The sequence below is a fragment of the Eschscholzia californica genome, unplaced genomic scaffold (assembly GCF_041429995.1).
Source record: "Eschscholzia californica isolate CP2 unplaced genomic scaffold, dmEscCali1.0.p SCAF_3, whole genome shotgun sequence".
Lineage (NCBI taxonomy): Eukaryota > Viridiplantae > Streptophyta > Magnoliopsida > Ranunculales > Papaveraceae > Eschscholzia > Eschscholzia californica.
The window spans coordinates 13,588,534-13,614,012 of NW_028238420.1; the positions used below are offsets into that span (position 1 = coordinate 13,588,534).

Sequence of the window (25,479 nt, forward strand, 5' to 3'; positions counted from 1 at the left end):
TTGTCTTCTTCAACTTTTCGGCAAATCACGAGCAAAGTGGGAACTAAGGATTGCCTTCAATGTCGCCGATATCTACCTTTTTTGTCTGGCAGAGCCAATTTACGAAGACACCAACTTGGGGACAAGTTGTTCCACAGCGGGGGAGTATGATGGCGGCCATCCACCTAGTCGGCCTCTCGGCCAGACTAATAGTGGGCCTAACGGTCAGGTTACTACATTAGCGTAGTTTCCAGAATTTAGTATTTAGGGTTTCCATGTTTAGAGTCATAGCAATCAAGGAAAGTATCTTTAATAGTTATCTTATGTCCTTATTTGTGTCTATCTAGGAAAGTCTAATCTCTATAAAAGAGAAGTCTGGTCTGTCTTGTTAGGTATTGGATTGAATTATCAAATACAAAATCTCCTTGATTGCATCTTCTTCTTTAATTATTTCAGTTGTTCTTCGTTTATTCATCGTTTAATCGTTATTTTATCATCTTTATTTCAATAGTTTAGTTTATAACAATGGTGGATTCCATTACTTTTACGCTTCCGCAACAATCTACATCAAATAGCATTTTCGATATTCAAAATTTGAAAGGTCATGTTATAGAGTCAATGAGGAAGCTAGCAGTGCAATAACAACTAGACTTGAAATAGGGAAAGAAGTCGAAAAACACTCACAATTATGGTACACAAAGTTGGTGCAAGTTAAATGTTAAACGTATCTTCCCGATTCTCCAAACGACACCCTGTAAAAGAACCCAATTATGTTACTTAACTTTCCAAATTTTAACCCAAATTAACTCTTGAACCATAAAATACGAAAAAACAACAAAAATAGAAACCGGAACAGAAAAACTGCTCAACTGCAAGATCCATTTAATCTTATCACTGGATTGATTTATTTTATTTAATCAATCACAGAACCATTAGTAACTCAGCAAACAATTTAATCATGACTTATTAATGGAAGAATTTACATAATAGAATGGGTATGTAGAAAAAAACATAAAGAAAGAATACAAGCAAGCTTTTGTTACTTACAGTTTGAAATCCGGAACATAAGGTTAACTGCTTCACACATTTCTTGCATAACCCCCAATCCTCGTAGCAGCCCAAACAACTATCAGCAAAGCACTAAACTGAAAAGCTCTACAATGTCCAACCACATTGGATTTGGATATTTAGTCATTGAGAAGAGATCAAGGAAGGCACCACTGAAACACATACTTGCTTCGAAGGATTTGTATTTTTTTTTCGCCTGGCCATATTCAAGATAGTCTAAAACCACTAAAAGAATCCATATGTAAAATTTTCCATCAGTACAAGAAGTAATAAAGTTTGAGTATTAACTTACTAAAACCCCACTAATGATGGGGTATGCTATAAGCCAAGTACAAATGGAGTTTGACTTTGAAATTTAGCTTACTTATTTCGCAGAGTTTCAATTATTTTTTAACGTAAGCGAAAAGAATATTTATCTATAAGTCTAAGTAGCTTCAGATCCATAAAGACCATTGGCTTTTGTTGCAAGTAAATAAATTTATTGAACCTCAAAATCTTGTTTACCACTAAAATTTGAATTTCCTATAACTACATATAAAATATGTAGGCTCGAGCTATGTAGAACCATAATCTGAGTTCCTTCGCGAAAGGAATTCGACCTGAAAATTTCAAACAAATAAAAAAATCTACAATTTTATATAATCAACTAACTGCCTATGAAATACACAATTTTCTGAATACTCTCTTGGTAATATTACCACGATACCTAAAGTTTTATCTGTTCGAAACGTCAAGGTTTAATATCTTGCACAAAAGTTAGAGATAGAGACTATACATATATGAATTAATAAGCTATCCTAAGCTACATCCTGGACTAGCTGAATACTTAACAAAATCTCTCTATGTTTTTCAACTTTTTCGTGCTAATTAGCTTGTTATTTCTTCTTAGTTCTGCGTGACCCTAAAATCTAGGATTAGTCGGGTTCTTAAACTAACAGATGTTATGTGACAAACCAATACATAGATGATAGCTTAACCTTGTTTTCTATGATTTCTTACCTTCCTCATCTCTACAAAGTTTGTAAGGGTACTAGACCAGATTCAAGACAACGACACATAGTTAAGGATAAGTAGACAAGAACAAATATAACACATACAAAAGAAAAGTTTCTTTGAGTCAAATGATCAAACATGTAAAGAGCAAATATTATAATGATAGAGAATGTACCAAAAACATCTAATTCTTTATGGTAGAGGATTAAAAAAGTGCAAAATTAGAAAAATAATAATGGAACTGAAATGAAACTAAACCGTTACCTTTTGATTGAGAAGAAACGATCCCAGAGATGAGCTTAAACTAGATGGAAAATAGTGGATCTCTTTGCAGCCGGTATTCGTGATTACTATGGTTTTCAGAAGAGATAAAGTGAGTTCACAATGCTGATTTTAGGTCGTAAACTCTACATTGCTTAATTTGAAGAAGAAGAAGAATATGAAGAAGAACAACAAACCTGGTTGTGGTTTTGCTGGAAAAATTTGGTTCGTGGAACAATCGAATATAAACTATTGAAAAATTTTGCTGCAAAAAGGAATTAAGGTTTCATGTTATAAATGTATTAATCGATTGATTTGTTTAACAAGAAGATGAAGAAGAAGAAGAGGAAGAACAAAACCTGGTGGTGAGGAGATGCCAACAGACCTCTGATGCCGCAAGAAAACCCTAAAAGAAGAAGATGAACAAATTGCAGAGGTTACAACTGCGATTTAAAGGAACAATAGAGAAGGAAATCGTGTTGTAGATGAAGAACAAAGAGGGAAATTGTGTTTTAGAGGAACCCTAGCTGAAATGAGAAGAAGAAAAGTAGAAATCGTGGGGAAAAGAGGAGAGAGAAAATAAGGAAAAAAAAAGAGGGAAAGGGGTGTATCTATTTGCGCCAATTTTTCTCCCAATGTTCCGCGCCCAATTATTTGGTCCCTAAAACAATTTGTTCGTCCCCATTGTAATCTTAGTAGGGACGCATATAAGAAAATGGTCCCTATTGTGTATATATTAGGGACATACGTAGAAATATCTGTCCCTATTGACCACTTTTTTTGTAGTTTATATATGATTACCTTAATTGCTTTCCCACGAGCTAAATTCCGATCAGTATTCGGAAGATCGGAGCTCCAAGTGTTGTTCCTCTACTTGAGACACCGAGTATATGACTTGAACTCCCTCCTTTGAGTCAACTAGAATGTTTTTGAAGGTTGAGATGAAGATCTCCTTCTTCTTTACTAGATAGTTGAGAGAAACTCCCTTTCTCTCTCGCAGACAACTCTCTCTCTCTCTCTCTCTCTCTCTCTCTCTCTCTCTCTCTCTTTCTGAGAAGATTACTCTGAATTCTCTCTGAATTGAGTTTCCTTAAGTTGGCTTTTAGGTTGGGTAACTTGGTCCTTATATGGAATCTTAATTATAAGAGTCTGACCCAAAATTGGATTTATAAAGACCTAATTAGAAGGTTTTTACCAAAACACCCTTTTAGGATTATTTCAGTGTGGCCGGCCACTATAGCCCTTTCATGGGCTTCCTTGCCCGGCCCACTTAAGGCCTAAACATCCATGAGATGGCCAGCCCCTTGCCTAGGTCGACCGTCGCATGGCCGACCCACCTAATGCCTTTCCGGGCCTCCCTCTCGGGCCCGGTCTTGTCTGTCTTTAATCCGGACTCCTCCGAATCGATTGGGCTTACTGATAATGGATCCAATCCATCTATTTTCTAATCTCCCACTAGTCAATTCTCTCCGTACTAATAATGGATCCTAATTCGACCGGACTAGATGATCTTCCGAGTAAGGTCATCAAGATCCTATTCGGCAAAGAGTGATGGTTTAATTTCAAAAAAGGTGAGATATTTATTAGAAGCATATGCTTCTAGGCTAATGCTTTATGAAATTTGGAATTAATTATTGTTTTCATTCTCTTTTTAATACATTGATTTCTAGGGGCCCCGAATAAAATTTCGCCTCGCGCCCCAGTGTGTTTATGATGTATTTCATGTATTGATGTAATGACTTTTGTTTGCATATTAGAAAAAACATGTTGGGCCTTAAGGGCTATATAGAGACCCTTAAGGGCATTCTAAGGACATGCAAACTCATCTACTCTTACCTCTACTTAATTTAAACTAAACTTAAATAAAGGTCGATGTTTTGGGAAAATAAGAAAAAAATTCGGAAAACAAAATATCAAAGAGTGAAAAATAAAAAATATTTCTCCAAATACACCCTCTATTTTATGTCGTTGGTGTAGTAGCCGGCCGGCGAAACTTGCCGGTATTTCATCTTCTCTGTTTGTTTTCTCTCTCTTTACTTTGCATCTGAAACCATATCGCGTCTGGAAATCAAAGCTCCGGCGAAGCGGCTCCTTCTCCTTCGCTGGAGAAGAAAGAGAAAAGAGAGAGAGAGAGAGAAGAAAGAAAGAGAGGATAAAAAAGAGGGAAGATGAGAGAGAAGTCGCCGGAGATGGTGGAGGTGTCGTCTGTATTTGTGGTGGAGGTCGGCGGAGTTGATGATAGTGGAAAAGAAAGAAGAGGTAAGAAGCTGAAAAGTGTAAGGGTTTAAGTGTTTGGAAGAAACATAAAGTTCAAAATTCTTTTTGTTACCACCCAAAATTTTGCACCTCAAATAATTTATTTATCTCTCCGTAACACCAACCTAAATAAATTATGTATTTCGACTTCACTTGGGACCTCCCTTATGCTGAATGGGTGCATAACAACTGCAGAAGTGGTTGTAGACTTAACCCAACTTAGGCCTCGTTTGGGAATGCTTAAAATAAGCTAAAAGCTGGATAAAGTAAGCTATAACTTTTTTTTAAGCACAAAAAAGCTCTTTTTTCCTTAAAAGCAAAAGCCATTTATTTTTGGCTTCTTTGCTTTTGGCTTTTTCGGGAAGCGAAACACCGTAATTTTGTAAGAAAAAAATTATTTTTTCTTGGCAACTCTTTCTTCTCCATTTTCTTCTTCTTTATCAAGTTAGGGTTTCGAAGGTTGTAGAGAAAGCTACAAATCAACATATTGTTCTTTCAACTCAACATCAATTTGGTTAGTATAATCATACTAGTTTTTACAAATTTTAATTTGTTCGTTTGATATGTTATTGAACTAAGCAAAATAATAGATTTGATTCATGAGTCTGCTGAATATGTGGATGTACAGTTGAATGTTCATCCTTCCTCTATCAACTCTTTCTTTCTCTACAAACCAGTGGTAAATATTATGTTGTTAACGCTGCATATCCAAACATGAACGCTTATTTGGCTCCATATCATGGCGTACGATACCATCTTGATTTTCGTCGCAGTGATCAAGCGAGAACACAAAAAGAAATATTTAATCATCGTCATTCGCCACTAAGGAGTGTTATAGTCTGGTGTTTCATTATATTAAAAGCAAGGTTTCCGATCCTTAAATGTATGCCACTGTATCCATATGCAACACAAGTATTAATTGTTATAGCATGCATGACGGTTCACAACTTTATACGCAACGAAACAACTACAAATTGGTTAATGCAAGAATGTGATAATGGTGGAACTGAATTTGATTATGATGATGAAGACGAACGTGAAGAAAGCTACGAAGAAACACAACCACAAACTGTCAATCAACAACAACAAGTGCAAATGGACATTATTCGGGATCAAATTGCTGACGTTATTGCTTATGTCAACCAGACGAATGATAGTGATGATTAAGTTATTATGTATTCATTCTTAACTTTAAAACATTTTTTTTTCCGTTTGTTTGAATTTAATAACGTCTCTATTTTACAACTAGTTTAGCAATATATGAAATGAACAACATATTTATAATTTATGAATATATATTATAAAACTACATTTAACTTATTTTTACCAAACGTCTTTGTAGTTTGGCCTCATCAATACTTAAATGCGAGACATGAACCTTTGGCGAAGTGGCTCCTTAAGAACATCCCCAACGGCCCTGGAGATCACCAAAATTTGGTGATCTCCAGGGCCTTTGTTACCCAACGGCACAAGAGATTAGCAAATATCCCATGTGGCGTGAACAGTAACTGCCCAAATCTTACTGTTCCCTCTCACTAAAATGGTGAGAGGTGGGCTAGGGGTATTAATCACTTAATATTTGGTCCTCTTTTTGCTTCTTATTTTATTTTTAGTCCCCCTTTATGTTTTTTTTCTATACCCTTTAAGTATTCTTTTTTGTGTTTGGTTCGATAAATTTTTTAATTACTTAATTAAATTACAATAAAATCGAAAATTAAACATTTAATCTAAATATTCGGGAAAAAAAAACTACCTTAACATTTTTATTTATACACTTAATAACACATAATCGAACTATTATGATTTTCATCTCCACCGTTATCGATTTTGTGTAGTTCCGGTTTTCGGAGACATTACGATACTATTAGTCTTAAGTGAACAACTTATTGAAGAATCAATAATGTTCGTCATTGCCTTTTTTCCCATAGATGATCAATCAGAGCACCTCGTAATTCAAAATGACCATTTTTATCTTTAATTTGCTTGTGCATTTCTAAGAATCGTGCGAAAACTTCGGCTTCATTTTCAACAATTTCTACCGTTGAAATCTCAGAGAAAATATTGGGTATCGTACGATCGCCATATTCATCCTCTACAACCATGTTATGCATTATAATGGAAGCAAACATTATATCATTGAGGACATTTTTATCCCAAAAACGCGCTGGATCCTTAATAACTTTAAATCGAGCTTGAAGAACTCCTAATGTACGTTCAACATCTTTGCAACATGCTTCTTGCATCATTGCAAAATGTTGTTTCTTCAAACCCTGAGGCCGAGAGATAGTTTGAACAAGAGTCGACCATTTCGGATATATACCATCAGCAAGATATTATCCTGTATCATATTCTTTTCCCATGATATTATATTTTACCGGAGGGGTTTTACCTTCTGCTAAATTTGCGAATAAATTAGAAGACTGTAGTACATTAATGTCATTGTTAGAACCCGTTATTCCAAAGTATGCATGCCATATCCAGAGGTCGTAAGAGGCAACTGCCTTTAAAATTATAGTTGGATGTCCACTACGTCCAGTGTATTGTCCTGCCCAAGCCGCAAGAAAATTTTTCCAAACCCAGTGCATGCAATCAAGACCCCCAAGATGGCAGGAAAACCTATTTCTTCTCCTTTTTGGAAGACCCCCAAAATGCCTCATCTGAATCTCTTAACTCGGGCTAGTTAGTGTATTTCGAGCAATTACTCTGATGAATTGTGTATTTCTCTTTCGTAGGTGTCTTTTACGGAGTTAAGTGTGAAAACCAGATAAAATCGAGAGAAAGACGTGTTGGGAGTATTTTGGTCATTTGGAGATTCTGGTATTTTGGCCAATATTAATGATCGGGTTAAAAGTAGAGTCCAAGACGAGCCCGTGTGTGAAAACGGAAGTCGAATTGGAGTCTAGATGAACAAACTAGAATCGGTCAAAGTTTTAAGTCAAAATCAAGTGTCCAGGTCAACATATACCAACTCAGCAACATGTGGCGGTAATCTGACGGCGAAATAAATATTTGGTACGCAGTTGGGCATTGCTAGCATGAAAGACTGGACGAACCTTGTTACATGCGGGACGGTATCGGGCGTGAAAGAATGGCGCTTGGGATTTTCCCAAGAACTTGATTCGGTATTAACAAGTACCCAAGCTTCGGTACCCCTCCTTGCATATCTAACAAACTTGGTAAGTCCCATTCTGATCTGACGGCTACTCTTATTGGACGCCTGGTAACTCCAATAGTCCCTGCTCCACTGAATCAACTTCAAATAAATCTCAACTATCGATCAGCTTCCCGTGAAGTTATTCTCTTATCTTCACTAACTGATTAGGAAACAATTAGTGGGAGCTTGGGATTTGATTGGAAATGGACCAAGTCTGTACGATTATTTTCTATATCCCTAGTATCTTCTTATATTATTTTGGAAAGATAATTTTGGAGAGAGAGAGAGCTAAAAATCGAAACAGAAAGAGGAAGGGATAGAGAGAGATTTTCTGAGTCGGTTTGGAGGAGATTCGATTTGTTTTCTTTTGGGTCTATAAAACAGGAGGAGAAGCAGAGAAAAAGAAGACGGTTTTTGGGAGAGGACGGTTTAGAACAGAGAACAACAGAGAGAGAGAGAGAGAGAGAAAGGGATTATCATTACTCGTTTTCTTTCTTTCTTGATTGCTTTTCTTTTTCCATTTTTGTTTTTGTTTCTTAGTGAGAGAGAAAGAGATTACAGAGGAAGAGAGAGAGATTGTAGAGAGAAGGATATTACAGAGTTAGAGAGAGAGAGACAGAGAGATTCGGTTTTTTTGAAAATAAATTATTATCTTCATTTTGTTTCCGATTTTCCTTTTATGTTCTGTTTTCTTGGTGAGAAAGAGCTAAAATACATAAAGAGAAAGAGATTACAGAGAGTTATAGTGGAAAGAGAGAGAGAGAGAAACAGAGAACTTAGAAAGAAAATACAGTGGGAAAATAATTTTCTCACAGAGAATTCAATTCCGAGAAGATGAGAAAATCGTTTTCCCTTAAGGCGCGTTTGGCGGATTTTCGGGAAAATCAGAAGGAAATCATTTCCAACAAGAATAAAAGTTCTGTTTTTTCCCCTCTTTACTTCTTACTTTATTTTCTGATTTTTGTCATAATTTCTGTGAATAACTAACTCTTCTATCTAGGGATTTAGATGAAGTTCATCGTAATTAATTCTAACGATACGATTTAGTACTAAGTTTTATTTTTAATAATAAAATCATCCGGGTTTTTAGACCATTCATGGACTGAAATCTGAGTTATACAAAGAGTTTTGTTAATTAATCCAAGTAAATCGTCGTGAGAATTGTTAGGAGGACGGATTCAAAAATCTTAGGTTCTCCCATTGCCTGATTTTTAAGTTAATCGTTTAAGTTTATTTGTTATTTTTATTTGAATCAAATTACCATCACTTCACTTTTAAAAATCACAATAGTTTTAAGATTAAAGTTTGAGTTTGACTTAGTCTCTGAGGAACGAATCGGTCTTACCGGAATTTTACAACTTGACACCCGTGCACTTGCGGGTGTATACCTATGTAGGAAACTTTTTAGGCCCATCAGCTGCTATTCCATATGCTAACATCCGCATAGAGGCTGTCATTTTCTTTAAAGAAGATAATCCAAGTTTCTTTGCTGCATCACTTGATTGAACAAATTTTGGGTCATGCGCTTCGATCGCAGACTTTATCCGTAGTAATAGATTCCTTCTCATTCTAAAACGTCTACGAAACTGGCCCTCATTGAGAGATGGAGTTTCTGAGAAATAGTCATTCTAGATTTACTTGTGACCTTTTTCTCTTTCACGATTAATCGTTATATGTCCAGAAACTGAACCCATATAATGCGGTTCATCATCTTCATTTGATAAATGATGGTTTATCCTGTCGTTATTGATGAGCATAAATGCAGCCATATTTTGTTGGTTATCCAATTCTTCAAGTTCATCAGAATCCGAGCTATGGTAACTTGATGAGCATGGGTAAGTATACATTGTTTTACTGCAAATAAAGTGTTGAAGAAGTATGTGATTTACTCCACAAGTTAGAATGGATTTTAAAGACATAAAATTACAGTCTTCAAGAAAAACGTCTCCCAATGTCTTACAATTTGACAGATTCCTTACCCACTTACACACTTTATCTCCATTCAACACATAAAATTACAGTCTTCAAGAAAAACGTCTCCCTATGTCTTACATTCTGACAGATTCCTTACCCACTTACACACTTTATCTCCATTCAACACATAAAATTACAGTCTTCAAGAAAAACGTCTCCCAATGTCTTACATTCTGACAGATTCCTTACCCACTTAAACACTTTATCTCCATTCAATATATAAAATTACTGTTTTCATAATGTATTACAAAATATTCAGCTTCATACTCTTCAATACTTCTATCTTTGCATCTCAATACTCAGAAAGATATGGCAAAAAACAACAACGTAACTCGCAAACAAGTTTTCTCAGCTAATGATGATATAGTCTTATGTACGACGTTTCTTGGGACATCTGAAGATTCAATAGTGGGTATGAATCAAACTTAAGATCAAATATGGTTTCGTATTGCTAAAAGTTATAATGAAGAGATGGAAAAATCTGGTGGAGTGTGTAGATCAGATAGGTCTCTGGAGTTTCGCTTTCAAACGATCTCTACTGCTGTTTCAAAATTTCGAGGATGTGTCCGACAAATTGAGAGTCGAAATCAGAGTGGTACCAATGAGATAGACACTGTAAGTATATATCATATAATATTACAAATAAATTGAAAAAAATATACTTAATACATTTAATTTGATTTCTTTCAACCTTGTAGCTCCAAAGTGCGAGAACCTTGTACCTTCAAGAAGACACAAAACAAAAAGGATTCCCGTTTAATCATGTATGGCATATCCCAAAAGATTGTGAAAAATATGTCGTGGCAGTCCAAAAAGAATAAATTTAATGAATTCGTTTAATGAGACGCAAATAGGGTCTCCTTAATCTGGTTCTCCTGGGTTACCTTTCTCTGTTAATCTTGATGAAGATGATAATCAAACTACACCAGAGTCCTCTAATCGACCAACTGGAAGAAAGAAAGCAAAGATGAGGAAGAGGGTAGACGAGAAAAAAATAATGACGTTGCTCGATTTCACAATCGAGGCGATGAAGCACTCGAGATAATGAGAAGGACTGAAACAACTAGAATCGAAAGGAATGCTAGGAGAGATAAGCAAAGGGACGCTATTAACGAACGAAATGATAAGGAACGTGAACTTGAGATGGCGAAAGTTATTTATGAACGAAAAAAGATGGAGTATAGCGTTATGCATATGAACGTCAATACAATTATAGATCCTATACGACAAGCATACTTTCGAAGAGAACAACAACAAATACATTTTGGAAAACAAAGTGGTAGCTCGTTTGGAGGTCCGTATGGAGGAGGAGATGGAGGTGAAGGTGGAGATGGAGGTGGCTATAACGGTGGATGCGGAAGTGACTACCGAGATGATGATTTACCCCCGCATTAACGAAGTAATTTCAATTCGTAATTTTAGTAAAATGTCGTATTAGTTTCAATTTGTAGGTTTAGTAAACTGTCGTATTAGTTTCCGTTTATAGTTTTAGTGAAATGTCGTATTAGTTTAATTTGTAGGTTAAGTCTTGTATTTTCAACTAGTTAAATTTATTTTATTAAAAATTAGTGTTAAAAATGGTATAAATAAAATTAAGTGCTATGAATAATGATTTGGTGGGACTTTTAGCGTCTTGCCTTTAGGTTCTAACAATTTCAAAACACCAAAAAATTTGGTGAAGATTCATTTTTTGTGCCAACAACTGGAGATGCTCTAATAAGACGCGAGGGGTGTCCCAAAAACCACTTAAACCCCAGTCTCCGTCTGTAAAGAAAAAAAGTAGAGCAAACCAAAGAATCATGGCGGAGGACGGAATAGTGCAAGAACTAGGGTTACTGAAAGAGGAAGGAACAGAGGAAACTCCTGTAACAATGCCTCCATGGGAACAACACTCAGCTGTGATAAGTATCCCTCGTTTCAATTACAACGCACCTTCTTCTCTTCTCAACTCTAATCATTCTGGATTCCTCATCACCTGCTCCATTAGTAAGCTCTTTTTTTCTTCATTAGCATTTTGTTGTCTTTTCCATTTAATTTGGGGTTTCTGGAGTAACTCAGTAGAATCATTTTGCTACTTGAATATTGTAATTTCCTGTACTTTGGATATCTATGTGGGAAGTAATATTCTGAATATGGTGGTCAGTTCTGATGAAAGTCATGCTTTTAATCAAACAGCAAGGAATTAAATTTCGAAATGACAAGATATATTTCCATGCCTACTGAAATTTCCATCAAAACCCTAAACTTAACTAAGTTTCTCTTAACAATGCCTTGTGAAGGAAATAAATTTCGAAATATTTCGGTCAAAATTTCAATTTCCATGCCTACCAAAATTTCCACCGAAACTGAAACTTCATTCCCTGCTTAAACTATGTTTATGATATCTTAGGGAACGATTACATATATCATTCGTACCCCATGGTTTCTTACACACGCTTATTACACTGAACTATCACATATTCATATTTTAGATGGATTCTTGAAGTAATTACAAGCACATCTATATGTGGGTGCAAGAAACTCGTAGATCCATGAACTATATGTGAGCACAAGAAACTCGTTATTCGGGACAGACCCTCACATTTTGTTAGACAACTCTACAAATACTTTTCTAATCTTTCTGTAATGAACAAGCTTCTAGAATCCGAAACAAAGTCATCTGGGAAAGTGACAGTAACTCGAGAAAACTTTTGAAAAAGTGAGCTCAAATGTACTACCTCAACAGGAATTCTGATGAAGCGAGCGATACATAATCTGTTTTTTTCTTCTTGAAACTTTGAATTAAAATTTATTGAGAAAAGAAATCTAGTTTAGCAAAATAAAGCATACTGTTAATGGCATTTTGGTTAGATCACTCTCACTTAACAATCAATGCCCTCCTTTGAAAGCCTCATGATCAAATTGCACATTGTTTATTTTACTAAATTTGATCAGTATTTGTATCCTGATATTACCTCCATTTTACTCAAGAGCAACTTAATGTCTATGTAATATAATATGGTTACTGCGTATTCGTGTTACTAGAGGGGTAACGGGTGATGTGATATCTCAATATTCTTGTTAATTGAGGAGCATACTCTTTATATTGCAGTAAATAAACTGCGCCATTGTCATGTTAATTAGACAATTTAGACTTTGTTTTCACTGTTTCTATATTTTTCTTGTCAGCCAAGATCACAAGTTCACAACTTAATTGTTGAATGGTCTGACACGATTGTGTACAAGAAATACATTCAAAATCTCCCATTGTACCCATTGAAGTAGTTACGAATACAGTAGTGTTAGTGAATCTTAAATGATTATTATCAACAAAGTAATGCAAAACAATATCAGTGTTAGATTGATGTAGTTCCTAGGTTGCCATGAAATGTCCATGAATATTTTTCTGATTCCACTTGGTAATGGCATTTTGAAATTTTTGTTCTTGGCAGAGCGGGAGAAAAGCGCCACAAAAGAAGCCATTACTCTTCTTGCAAAGGTTTTCACTTAATTGTTTTTTTTTCTTTCGCTACTCTTTGACCTTCAGTTCTTCCTAGATATCTATTCTTTTCGCCCTTAGGATCCTAGAAACAAGTGTGAAAGAATGTAACATCGCTGAAAAGTTATTATGATAAATTACTACAAAAGCTTTATGATGTAAACCAAGAACCTTTAGAGGCACTTCGCTAAGGGTTGTTAGTAAAATTAAGAGTTCCGCAAGAATTAGTTAGTAAATTAAGAAATTTTTTTATATAAAGTTGGGACTTGGGAGTCTTTGTTACTATTGGATTTACTTTTATTTTATTCAGTGATCCGCAAATTTCATTTTTATATAGTTTACTTATTCTCCTATAACTACGCAAGGCTTTAGCTGTTGACTGGACCAAGTGCATTTTCCTTTCAGAGATAGGGAATTATGGAAGATTTACTCCACAATCTTTTGTAATATCTAGACTTCTAGAAACAAAGCCGATTTCAAGAATTAGAGGACCTGTGTTCAGTAAATCATTCTTTTGGTTTAAAGGACTCTTTTTTGCTTGGAGTAGGGGAAAGGACTGGGCCAAATCCTTTACGATCATGGACTTTAAAAGTTGCTTGGGAGCTTCTATATCATACAATATAATTTTTGGGTCTTGTTTTGTTATCAGTGTGGTTGCTTGATACCCACTGATTTTCCTTTCTTTTTAGGTATTTTCAGCTTTGTGTGAGCTTCACGACTCTCTTTTAGTTGCCTTTGTAACTGTCATTCTTCTCCATTTATTCGATTAGTCCGAAGTGTCAAAATAAAATCTTGTTATTGATTAAACTTATGTTTGCTAACTGGTAACAAAAGCATTCAAGAGCCATAGGTGTACTATTGACGAGTGTTGTTCATGGATACTATTAACTCTTGGTGGATAAGTCCAAGAGTCCCAATAGGAGGAGTCCCCTAAGCAACCAGCTAAGCTAACTTTACTTTCTATTTTGTTGCTTTAGAGGATCCTAGAATTTTGTTAATTGTCTAGACTGAAGCTTCTACGCTTAACAACGTTCCGTAGTTAACGGGCTTACCTGTCTTAAAGAATGGTTAAGTCTTTAGACAGTTTCGGAGGTCGATATATCATAGTTATAGTTTTCCATTAGATTTTCATCAGGTGGTTGTGGGACCGTAAGTAGTTGTAAAAGGATCATAGATCGGCGATATATCAAAAACCTGTAAATGTCCGCTACGCTATTTGTATGGTTTGATACGGGGCTTTTGGATTCAATTGCCGATATTGGCTGATAGGCTGATTCGATGTCCTTAATATGCGAGATGCAGTATTGCTGATACAAATGGTTTGGAGACGAACATCTAAAATTTCTTCGCCATGTTTTGTACCATATATCACCACTCAGCAAGCAACAATGACACAAATTTCTTCTCTTGTGCAAACTATGGTGGGCTTAGAAAATAAAGCTTTGTTTACTGCACTAGCTAATTTGGGTGAAAATCTTCTAGGTTCTCGAAAGGCTATATTTTGTACCTTTTTCATTTCCTATGTGGTAGTTGATGTTAGGTGCTTGAGCTTTGTAATAATACGAGTATTGTTCTAATCTTTTTTATATATTCTAATGGGATAAAATTATGCAGTATGTTGCATCTTTGAGTAAACGTAGTCCTGAAAATCCAGAAGCCCCAGATGCGATTCTGGATGTGAAGAAAAGGAAAACTTGCTCCGAGGAACTAAGCCATGGTATTGGTGCAGAGAGCAAAGGAACTACTGATGGAAGTGGTAATTTTGTAGATAAAGAGGTTTTATATTTGTTACTTGTTTTATGTGTAAAAGATCTACTGGATGCTCAGGTTCTGGTTTAATTTCTCTAAAGCAGTTGAAACTTCAAAGGAAGCTAATTCAGCATCTATTAAGATGGACGCTGTCGAGGAAAGTGGAGTTTTATCATTGGTCAAGTTGACAAGAAGTGGGTTGCTTCTCTTTACCTTTCCAAGTAACAACTCCCCTGACACTGTTGATATCGTGTCAGATATAATTCGAACTTTAGAGTCTGGAAATCTAAAGCCACTATCGTAAGTTGTTTGCTTAATTATTGCTATACACTTATTTATTTTAGCCTTTTGACTGGCTTTAACAAACACAACCCTATTCCTAAGTCTATTTCTCTGTAATTCTAAAAATGTACATCCATTGAAAATTCATGCATGCCCATGTTAGAAAACATTTAAAATAATTCTTGTCGGGGCTACATCATAAGACCAGCCTTTGTCTAGCCAGTAGTTCAGTTGCAACACATTGTGAGTATTAGGTGGGTTCGTTGTAATGAATTTCAACATATTTGCACCTAAATGCGCAAAATATTCTCATTTCAGACTCATCAATGATGAAAATATGGTTGCAGTTTTCTTTTGTAATCAGCAACTGCCTTTTCCCCATTGAATAAATAGTTGCACTGGGAAACACTTAAAACTAAAATCTGGAAAACACGTGGATAAGTCATAAGAAAGCAATAGAGGCATAAACAATAAAATTATGATAAAAGTTTGTAATCAGCAACTGGCTTTTTCCTATTGAATAAATAATGCTCAATACAGATGACTGCTCCTATGGGCTCGATTCATCATAGAGGACCATTAAAAGTCATAACTCCCCTTGAATTCTCTCTCAAGGTCTCTATACGCGAGTTTATACCACAGAAATGGATAATTAGATAAAAATAACAAGAATTATCTTCTACATATTTGCTAATTTAGTAAAAACAAAGATCACCCCAAGTACCCTCTACAATACCCTAGGTCTTCGTCGTCAATCAAGAAGGCGGCAGCTACTCAGCTGCCTTGTAGAACGAGAGATTCTCATGCATTACTTGACATCTTATTTCTTTTATTTCAATATGTAGTCCTACTTCGACTACGAATACTTGAAACAATTTTACAGCTCTAACAAGCAGAGTCTTAAAAAGAACCCAAGTAACGACCTGTGTGATTGAATGGTTAAAATGTTGGTGTCATCGTATTTTTCCTATTTGCAGTTGGTGTCATCGTATTTTTCCCATTTTGCAGTTGGTGTCATCGTATTTTTCCTATCCAAGCAACTTGCGTACTGAAAGAGGACGTTCTGCGGAAAGTGGTGTCAGATCTTGTCCAAAAATTCTTGAACTGTAAAGAAAACAAAGTTGAAACACCTATGAAGGTACAATTCCAGTATTATGTCCCACTCGCTGTGGACCAATTATTTTTGTTCATTATCGTCTTAATCTTGGTCATTTTACTAGACCATCTTCTAGTTGTTTGCGGTTTATTTATTTTGCTCACTTCTTTCTTTTTGATTAATGCAATTGTACTTCGCTCGTATTTTTCTGAGATTATTACACTAAGACTGAACATACATAACATACCATCATGGTGGTTATGTTCCACTTTGGTCTCAAGCAGCAGCTTCTTTGTAATTTGGTGTTAGACTGGTAGGATGAACAAAGTTGGAGCAGAAATTCTAAAGGGAAAAGCCTTTATCTTTTTGATCCTGCAAAGAAGTAAACTTATTTCCTCTAAGCAATTTAAATGTCATATCAGAACCAAAGATCTTACTACTTGAAAAGTGGAGATGCTGACAACAACTGTTTGGCCAGTTGGTTGTGCATCGACTCGGGAAATCTAAAGGTCACAGGTTCGGTTCACGATGGAGGACGAATCCATCATTTATTGACTTGTGCTTAAAGGGCGTATATAAAGCACAAGTGGGAATGGGCTTTCACGCCCCTAGGATGGCCTTAAGGGTCTTTATATGACCTCTAGGGCCCAAGATGTCTTTAATGATGGTAGTTATCGGGATTATTCAATTCATCTATTTATTCAATTCATCTATTTATTCATGATGTATCCATATTCCATACCGTATTGAATGGAATGACTCTTGGAGTCCATATCAAACAAAAGGGAAAATGCTTGGAAAAGATACACATTCTACAAATAGTATTACCAATACAAATGAAAATTCTCTCCCCTTCATCAACACTTACACGAATACGAAATCTTTATATCCCACTCAGAATTGGGATCTTTAACTCTAATACCAATTAAGTAGGTGAGAACTTTAACAATAGTCTTGAGACTTGAATAGATTGATCCCTTGAAGTGATTCTTAACACAGCGGGTAAACTTTTGATTCTGAGCAGGTTCAAGGAAACAGTTGAAATTACACTTTTGTGTTGAGGCATGTATACAATCGTGTGTTCGATCAGAACTGACAAAAAATACTCTTTTTAGACATTATAGGAGCTCCTACCACTTGATGATAAAGAATAGCACAGTCGTGCGTAAACAGTATTTCAGTCCCTACATCATAGAATGTTTTTTACAAGGGGGATACATTCAAAATGAATATTTCTCGGCCCCTTTTCCTTCCTACTGTTTTGGAGTATCTGAAAAACAACTTCATTATTTGAATGTGTAGTTTGCAGTTGGATATAATAGAAGAGGGATCGAAGAGACAGAGTTGAAGATTCACAAAACTAATCCAAAACACTCTGATGTATTGGAATTATTAGACCGAAATAAGTGCTTCGGAATTGTTGCAGGTGCAGTTAAAGACATAAGAGCAGATTCAGTTGTCGACCTTAAATCCCCAGAGGTGAGACCTACTCATGAATAACTTTGTTCGATGTTTATGTTTTATTTTATATGTTTTACTTTTTTTTATAGTTTCTATTTCATTAATTGTACTAATACCTTTTTAATCTTCCCTTCATTTTTTGTCCCCGGAGTTTAGGAACTTCAGATATTATCTATCTGTTCATATTTCTCAGTTTTATGTTAACTAACTAGATATAAATTCTTCAGGTAGCCATCTTTGTTGAGTTGTTACCTGTTTCTGGGATGCCAAACGGATCACTCGTAGTTGCTGTTTCAGTTCTTCCTCAAAACCTTATCACTACAAAACCACGGCTCTCCGTTAAGGCATTGATCTGCGATATGAAACCCACTAAGAAATAACATTGCCTGGCTGCATATTTGGATACCTTAATACACTTTTCGCATATGGAGTTGAAAGGTAACAATCATTTCCTGCTTATATACAAGTGAAAGCTCAAAGTTCCCGTCTTCATCTTATTCCAGCTGCTTAAAGATAAGTTCGAGATGGGTAGAGAACAAGCATGATGGTACAAATGATCTTGCTTGCTTTAATACAATTATAATCTTGTTTGGTGGTATAATCTTGTGCTTCAGGATGATATTCTGATCTCTTGTTCTTCCATGAGAAAAATAAAAGTATTTTAGTTACTTGATAGTTTTGTTTAGTGGGTGATGTAGTCAGACCTCATTGTTTTTGGATGAGAAATGTTCAAACTGACCAGTTGTTCCAACATGGTGATGTGGCAGCTTACGTGGTAAGTAATTTATTTATCCAACATCGCTCGATTGTGCTACTTTTGCAATTATGTTACTGCTTGGCGTACAGTCGAGAGATTATTTTTGTGATGTTTGTTAGTTTTTCTATGTAGTTGTCTATATAGAGCTCTTGGTACAAATTTTAAATTAGATAATCTTTTGTCTAAAAAAAGTCTTATTGGTCGTTCTAGGTATCTTGGGTAGTAGCCGTTTTAGTATGCTTGGGGTTGTTTTTGTGGAGTTGTATATGTAAGCTCCTGGTACCAATTTTAGATTCAGTGAAGATATGTTTTATTTAAGTTTATGAAAAATGTGTTAGTTTAACTATGAATTTTGTTATTTCTAGTTACGTATTATATTTATTTTCAAAGATCAGAAACTTCTATGGCTCTGCTTGCCCCAAAGGGCCGAGGAGGCACAAAAGACCATCGCGGGACAGTCCCAGCCGACACGCCGTGCGTGAAAACTCCATACAACTAGCTTGCAACACATTTCGTGCTACTTTGAACTTGCACACGTCGTGTCCGTCGGGTGCTGCCCTTTCAACTCCCACAATGTGCGCTCGCCATCTTGCTGCACCAAGGAGGCTTCCTATGTGCTGCACTTCCACTTCGGCTTCTACCAACATTTAAATGGTATTAGGGCCTAGAACGGTTTCTCTTAAGCAGTGGTGTATGATGAGAAATTTTCATACCTTAAGAAGACCTTCCATACATGAATTATAAAATGATACCTTGTCTTACGTATTGCCGAAGTCTTTTGTGTTGGTTTGATGTCTAGAGTGGCCAGAAGAACCTTGTACCGTGTAGAGTTGTGCCAGTGGATTTAGATTGTGCTTAAATCACGGACAATATTGAAATAGGTGTTACATCATCTTATGGTAGGCTAATCTGGTTGGGTGTTGCTATTTTGGTAATACCAACAGTCGGATGTTTTCGTATCTTCTTATATATATTTATCAGTGACGGTTCATACAAAAGTTTGCCGATATCAGTGATGGTTCCTCTGTAAAAAAAAAAGTGTCTCCTGCGATACCAGAGTTCGAAAGATTCTCCCGGATGAATGGCCGAACTACCTCAAAGTGCAGGTATATTTATCCGGGGTACCAAAAATTGGGTTTTTTCAACGAAGAGATTGGGTTGAAAAAATTCCATGTCCCTGAATGCAACTGTTCCGCAACCTTAATTTGGATGAAGCCTAGACATGAAAGATTCACGACAAATTCTTACTACAGAAGTGTTTTAACTGAATCGCCCGTCTCTCGCACAAATCGGTATTCTGGTACTATCAAACATTGTTGTTTCATATCATCATTGAAAGGTGCTAAACCTAGTTTGGTCACCTTGTTTGGTCAGATATTCATTGACATTGACATTCTCAACTCATCGATATCCACTCAGTCGACATCCAGTGTCAGTGTGTCAAGTGTGTCACCCAGCGAGTACGTACCATATGAATACCACCATCTAATAATCAAATAAAAATCAATGTGGACGTGAAGTTATCCACACAAGGATCTTCTTGTGCAGGAGTTGCTAGAAAAAGAGGGTCCATACTTGCAATCACTTCTAAACTTCTGTATGAACTCTCAAGCAAGACGGCTAAAACCCAAGCATTTTTAATTGGTCTCGTTCCAGGTCCAGCCATATTGGACGCACAGTATGACATAGATAGCCATTACATGAAGAGGTTTCAAAATCCTGACAGATTTAAAGCCTCAGAGAATGTGAAACCTAATCAGCAAATCCACGCTACAAGCTATCATTTGAAGACTTACATATGCCACAAGAAGCGAACAGTCCAGACTGAATTATAGTTCAATTAATAATTTCCCTCGAAAAAGACGCTTGTTATTTCACAAGCCTCGAAAGTTTGTGTTGATGGGTTTGTTTACTTATTCCAACTGATGAAACTACGAAGTCGGTAAAAGCAAAAGATTAACAGAAGAAACATTGTCATTCAAAATGAATGCTAAGCGTTTAGAATTCCCTGATTTTAGGGTTGATGGGTTTGTTTACTTATTCCAACTGATGAAACTACGAAGTCGGTAAAAGCAAAAGATTAACAGAAGAAACATTGTCATTCAATATGAATGCTAAGCGTTTAGAATTCCCTGATTTTAGGTCGCAACTAAACATGGGAAGGTCCGAAAATTTCAGCTGTACATCCAGTTTCCTGTTAAGAAAAGAATAATATTTTGTTAGCATACACATACCAATTAGTGGTGGAAAAGCAACTTTCAGCATTTTTTAATCATGAAATAGCCAATTTCGTATTGAAAAAAATGTTCAGTTCTTATCAGTATCCGCTACGTGCATGAGGAATGTGCTAAAACATCATAAGAAATCAAAGAAGTCTATAATTAGAATTATCCATCATGCAAATATGGATGACCTCGACCACAGGGCCTCTATTTGTATATTTATGTACACGCTATGCACTTTTAAGACTCGTCTGTTGGAAACTCAATCTCAAATTTTCTTTTCGTTCAAAATTTATAAACACAAAAAACACATGATAAAGAATCTTGTGCCCTGTTCCAACAACTAAATTATTGATAAAGCTCGGTAAGGTAACCTTTCCCCTATTCCAAATACTTCCAATATTTTCTGCTGTAAGAACATGATGTGCCCACACCAAGAATGCAAGGTGCTCGGTGCTCCCCCTTGGGTATTGACAAAGATTATAGTAAAAGCATACTAGGTTTAACAAATAGAAAACATGGTAAAGGTCAGTAAGCTTAAAAAGAGCAAAAAAATGATAAAGAAAAACTATTAAAAAAAAAACTTAGCTTTTTCATTAATCAAGGATGCATAATGTGCATCAAAATAAGCCCTAATGAGCAGCTCGAAATTCCCTTTTAAGAATCCTAATTCACCCCAACTCTATTTAGAACATAATATTATAACCTAACTTGCTTAGCAAGTTCATCCCGGCCCAAATAAGTAAATTACATGTAAATACTAACAAGATAACTCCAAATCGCTAGCTGATTTCTTGAAGGCCTAAACTTCTAAAATTCTACCTATAATTTCCGTAGGGCCATCCGATATCCCCTTGAAGGAAGCCCTTTCGCTGCCCAACGATGTCCCTACACCAGCCTCTCATTCTTTCAGGAAAGGAGTTGTCCAGAGTCTTTGTTTGATCAAATAAAGCCTTCCCCAAGTTGGGTATGAGAATGACCAAGTATGGTAGAGAAGGAGTTCGGCAATTGACTTGAAGGAACATTTATCTGAACTTGAAAGTCGAAACATGTCGACTTTTCTGTCATTTTTGCCTCCAACGTGACTTCATTGCTGAAACAGCTTTCCTATCACACGAGTGCGGCTGCAACAAACTATTTTTGACGTGTCTTGGCCATGTTTTCACTTTTTTCGTGTTCATGAGCTTGTGTTCTTTTGCTTTAGAAACCAACTGGTTGATGCACAAGTTTTTATTGAATCCCCCTCTCATTTAGACTAATATACCAGCCATACGGTCGTCATGAGGATGAAAGAGAACCAATAAGAGGTCCTTCAAGTGTGGTCCAATCACCTATGCAGGTTTTACTTTGGTTCATTCCCCTGCATAGACTTGTACTTTCATACTAATTTTTTTGAAAATGTACTTTCGGAGTTTTACTACCCAACGTTAGTCAACATAAGCTCTTCACAAATGCCTGACTCTTCGTGAAGCTTGCTATGTGATGAACCCAAAAATCCAATATGGAGTTAACCTTCAATGACAGAAATTTAAGACAGTTATTGCATGTTTCTTCATCTTCTAAATCAACATCAAGCCTATGTGCATTGTGTATAGGGTCACATCATAAGGTGGTAAAATCCTTCAAAATTTTGATTGTTAAACTCAACCACTGACATGCCTATTCACTTTCGGAAGACTAAGATTATACTAAAATTTTACAAGGTTCAACAACTAGAGAAAATTATTTGCTAATCATTGTTATTATGTTATACTAGAAACATAAAATTCCTTGAAGCTTTAAGATGCTATAAAACCTTGATTTTCTAGTACTACCATGTAGACAACGAGTTGGCATGTGTCTTCAGTATAACCTTTTAAGTTATCTCAATTAGACTTTTCAATCAATATTAAACCACACTTAAATTGGACTACTTCGTAATACTATAATATCTAAGTTTCCATGTCCACATTTGACCGCTACGACTAACTATACTCAACCACTTAGGTTGGAAACTATGCTTTAAAAAGCGGCGCCTAGCCGGCGACTAGGCGCCGCTTACACGGTAATCGGCAAGCTGCCGATCGACTAGGACTTGGATTCCTAGTCGTTTTCAGGAGCCGAGTTAGCCGGCGCCTGGAAGCCGACTAGGGCCGAGTCGGCTAGGCGCCGACTAAATCGGCCAGAACAGCAGGCTCGTTTTTTTTTTTTTTTTTGCCAAATCCTTGAACTTTTTCTTGCCAGAACAGCCGCCCCCCTCTCTCTCTACTATTTCTTGCCAAATCCTTGAACTTTTACAAAGATTTGAAACTCCAAACCTCCATTCAATCCATCCAAGTAAGTTTCTCTCTCTAAAACTAGTTTTTCTTCTTTTTTCTCTCTCTAAAACTAGTTTTTCTTCTTTTTTCTCTCTCTAAACAGATGTGGATAGATCTTTTAGGGTTTTTTGGTTACCATTTGTGCGAATCCATTTTTAGTTAGGGTTTCTTTGTTATCTTCATCAATCTTCTTGATGGTAGAGTGATAAACAAGAAGTTGTAGCAGCAATTTTAGAGAGAGAATCAGATGAAAAAAGTTGCAGCAGCAACCATTGAAGATAAAAGAAGAAACGTTAGAGAGAGAACTAGAGGAGAAGAGTAAGAAGTTCAGCAACAGTCTTCGTCACCTTCGATTTCCGATTTCCTTCTCAATCCTTTCATCTCTTTTTTTCCTTGTACACAGATTTATTTCTCTCTCTATCTTTCTCTCCTGTTTAGTGTTTACTACCTTACCTGCCTCATCTTTCTCTCTCTATGTGTTTCAAAACTAGATGAAGAGATACCACCTGCCTCCTCTGCCTCCTCTTTCTCTCTCTATGTTCCACCCTTAAAAAACCTATATATTATATAGTATATATATATATATATATATATATATATATATATATATAAAACCGATTAAATCCGACTGGTCCCGTTGTAGTCCCGACTAGTAGCTAGGCCCGGGTCTGCCGACTAGTCCCGATTTCCGATTTTTCGAGCTTAGGTTGGAAATGCCCTAACCCAAAACCAAGCGTCCTGTTTAACCAACTACATGTCTATTCCATCCGTTATGAGGTGGTACTGAACTATATTTCTTCTCTCATACTTGATCATTCAAAAATTTATATCTCATTACTTCAGTAAGAACATTTCTAGTTGAGTAAATGTACATGAACTCTAAGCAAACAAAAATTCGATTACATTTAGTTCTTTGTAGCTATGGAGTATCACATACAGATACTTTGATGACTGAATGACATATATCATACATGTACATATCTCTTAGTACTTGTCCCTAGTTCATTGACTACCCTCAGACTATGAGATTATCGACATAGGTGAAATATCCTACTTGAAGAAGGTTACAGAGGACTATGATATTATGTTGAATGCTTGATTGACGAATTGATCTTGAACTTTGAGTGGTTGAGCTTGAAGGATTCCAACCTTCCCAACTGGTAAGATGGGTATATTTCGTTAATCTAATTTGAGTCCCCCTTCTGGTATAGAAATTTTCATTGAATTAGTCAAGGTAGTTCATGATCAATATTTTGATTGATGCAAACACACTTCGTTACCACTAGGCGATTATGCACCATGGAGACACACCCGATACTAAACCTTTTCATGTGTGGCTGAATCAATTTTAGAGGCCAAAATAATTCATGGGGAACCAATAAAATGCAAGATTTTATGAATTTTACTTTTGCTTGATGTCCCTAGTCATGATAAAATAGAACTAATTCAAATCATTTAGGCATATGGAATTATGGAGCACAAAGTTGAAAAATGATACACAAAGACCTAAAAACTGACCAAAAATCGGAACTTGTAATATGACAAATAACAAGAATCTAAACAGGCAATAATCAGATCAAACCCAGTAATACAAAGAAGCAAACCCTAAAACAACATAAATGATGGAGAATTAAGTGGGACGGACCTTATCATCATCATCATCGATCAAGCGTTAGCGGTATTAGGAATTAGAGGAATTCCTTGTTTCTGCTGCTCTTGTTGTTCACGGATCTTCTTCATCTTCAGTAGCCTTTCCATGACAAGTTCGTACTCGCACTTCTCGTAAACGTGACGCTCGTTTTCACATTTCCATGGGAGGTAAAATTCAGATTGTCTGCATTTGTTGAGTGGGATGAGAAGATGAGCGCATTGGTCCCTGTAAGGAATGGGAACCCTAGCTTCCACCATCTCTTCCTGTGTTGCTATCATCTTCTTCGATGATCCTTCTACCTCCATATCTCTTCTCTCTTGTTTCTTCCTCGCTCCAATAGAATAGAACAAATGGTTTATCACGGAAGGGCAAGATCTAGGAAGAGTATCTGAACGGACCAAGTAGTCCGTCTGGGATTCGGTTGGGATATTGGCTGGTCATTGAATCACGGTCGTGATAGACTTCCCGGCAAGGAACCCGGCCGAATGATGTGTCGGGACGTGATTTAGAGAGAGAAATTTTCTCTTTCTAAGTCACGTCCTGACACCACATCCGGCCGGGTTCGTGCCGGGAAGAGAATCATTTCAATGAAAAGATTCTATCACTCTCGGCATTTAAGCTCATTCTCTCCCTCCCCAGCCATCTTTTGTGTTCTCTCTTTTCTGAGTTTGTAAGAACTCAATTACTTGTTGTCAAAATTATGTTTGTTAGTTTATAAATTTGATGAAACTAATCGAGCTAACGTACTTTTCCCAAATAATCCAAAAATTGAAGAGGCCAACAGATATATGGTAAGATGTG

The 25,479-nt window shown here is 36.3% G+C and overlaps 3 protein-coding genes and 3 long non-coding RNA genes across 8 annotated transcripts; 2 read left to right on the plus strand and 4 right to left on the minus strand.

Annotated features, from left to right (window-relative positions):
- Positions 1–591: 591 nt before the first annotated feature.
- On the minus strand, positions 592–2,874 carry LOC147548544 (uncharacterized). The gene is made up of 5 exons (XR_015238317.1): positions 2,661–2,874; positions 2,499–2,566; positions 2,305–2,390; positions 1,027–1,134; positions 592–731 (listed from the first exon to the last, which is right to left on the minus strand). It is a non-coding gene; the product is annotated as an uncharacterized LOC147548544 (long non-coding RNA).
- Positions 2,875–6,464: 3,590 nt separating this feature from the next.
- LOC147548545 (uncharacterized) lies at positions 6,465–6,800 on the minus strand. The gene has a single exon (XM_086668072.1). It carries the CDS (start codon positions 6,798–6,800, stop codon positions 6,465–6,467), a length of 336 nt encoding a protein of 111 aa, XP_086524198.1.
- A 4,503-nt stretch (positions 6,801–11,303) lies between these two features.
- LOC147548546 (uncharacterized) lies at positions 11,304–18,565 on the plus strand. 2 transcript variants are annotated; one of them, XM_086672698.1, is made up of 7 exons: positions 11,304–11,671; positions 13,117–13,163; positions 14,778–14,919; positions 15,014–15,212; positions 16,203–16,332; positions 17,593–17,769; positions 17,979–18,565. In XM_086672698.1, exons 1-7 carry the CDS (start codon positions 11,485–11,487, stop codon positions 18,129–18,131), a joined length of 1,035 nt encoding a protein of 344 aa, XP_086528824.1. In that variant the 5' UTR covers positions 11,304–11,484; the 3' UTR covers positions 18,132–18,565. The 2 variants fall into 2 exon arrangements, with proteins under 2 accessions (XP_086528824.1, XP_086528825.1); XM_086672699.1 differs by having other exon boundaries at positions 11,316–11,671; positions 15,017–15,212.
- LOC147548547 (uncharacterized) lies at positions 16,987–18,065 on the minus strand. Its single transcript, XR_015239003.1, has 2 exons — positions 18,004–18,065; positions 16,987–17,560 (listed from the first exon to the last, which is right to left on the minus strand). It is a non-coding gene; the product is annotated as an uncharacterized LOC147548547 (long non-coding RNA).
- Positions 18,566–20,330: 1,765 nt separating the features above from the next.
- Positions 20,331–25,111, minus strand: LOC147548548 (NADH-ubiquinone oxidoreductase B18 subunit). Of its 2 annotated transcripts, XR_015239002.1 has the most exons (3): positions 24,673–25,070; positions 20,546–20,702; positions 20,331–20,420 (listed from the first exon to the last, which is right to left on the minus strand). XR_015239002.1 is itself a non-coding variant. In XM_086672700.1 (2 exons), the coding sequence occupies exon 1, from the start codon at positions 24,981–24,983 to the stop codon at positions 24,693–24,695; it is 291 nt and encodes a 96-aa protein (XP_086528826.1). In that variant the 5' UTR covers positions 24,984–25,111; the 3' UTR covers positions 20,331–20,702; positions 24,673–24,692. The 2 variants fall into 2 exon arrangements, 1 of the variants encoding a protein (XP_086528826.1); XM_086672700.1 differs by having other exon boundaries at positions 20,331–20,702; positions 24,673–25,111.
- LOC147548549 (uncharacterized) lies at positions 20,489–25,029 on the plus strand. The gene is made up of 2 exons (XR_015239004.1): positions 20,489–22,716; positions 23,734–25,029. It is a non-coding gene; the product is annotated as an uncharacterized LOC147548549 (long non-coding RNA).
- Positions 25,112–25,479: the final 368 nt, after the last annotated feature.

Coding starts and splice junctions, on each gene's coding strand:
- LOC147548548 (XM_086672700.1), bottom strand. CDS start 24,983: ATGGAGGTAGAAGGATCATCGAAGAAGATGATAGCAACACAGGAAGAG.
- LOC147548546 (XM_086672698.1), top strand. CDS start 11,485: ATGGCGGAGGACGGAATAGTGCAAGAACTAGGGTTACTGAAAGAGGAA. Junction 13,164..14,777: donor CCATTACTCTTCTTGCAAAG/GTTTTCACTTAA, acceptor AAAATTATGCAG/TATGTTGCATCTTTGAGTAA. Junction 15,213..16,202: donor GGAAATCTAAAGCCACTATC/GTAAGTTGTTTG, acceptor CCCATTTTGCAG/TTGGTGTCATCGTATTTTTC.
- LOC147548545 (XM_086668072.1), bottom strand. CDS start 6,800: ATGCAAGAAGCATGTTGCAAAGATGTTGAACGTACATTAGGAGTTCTT.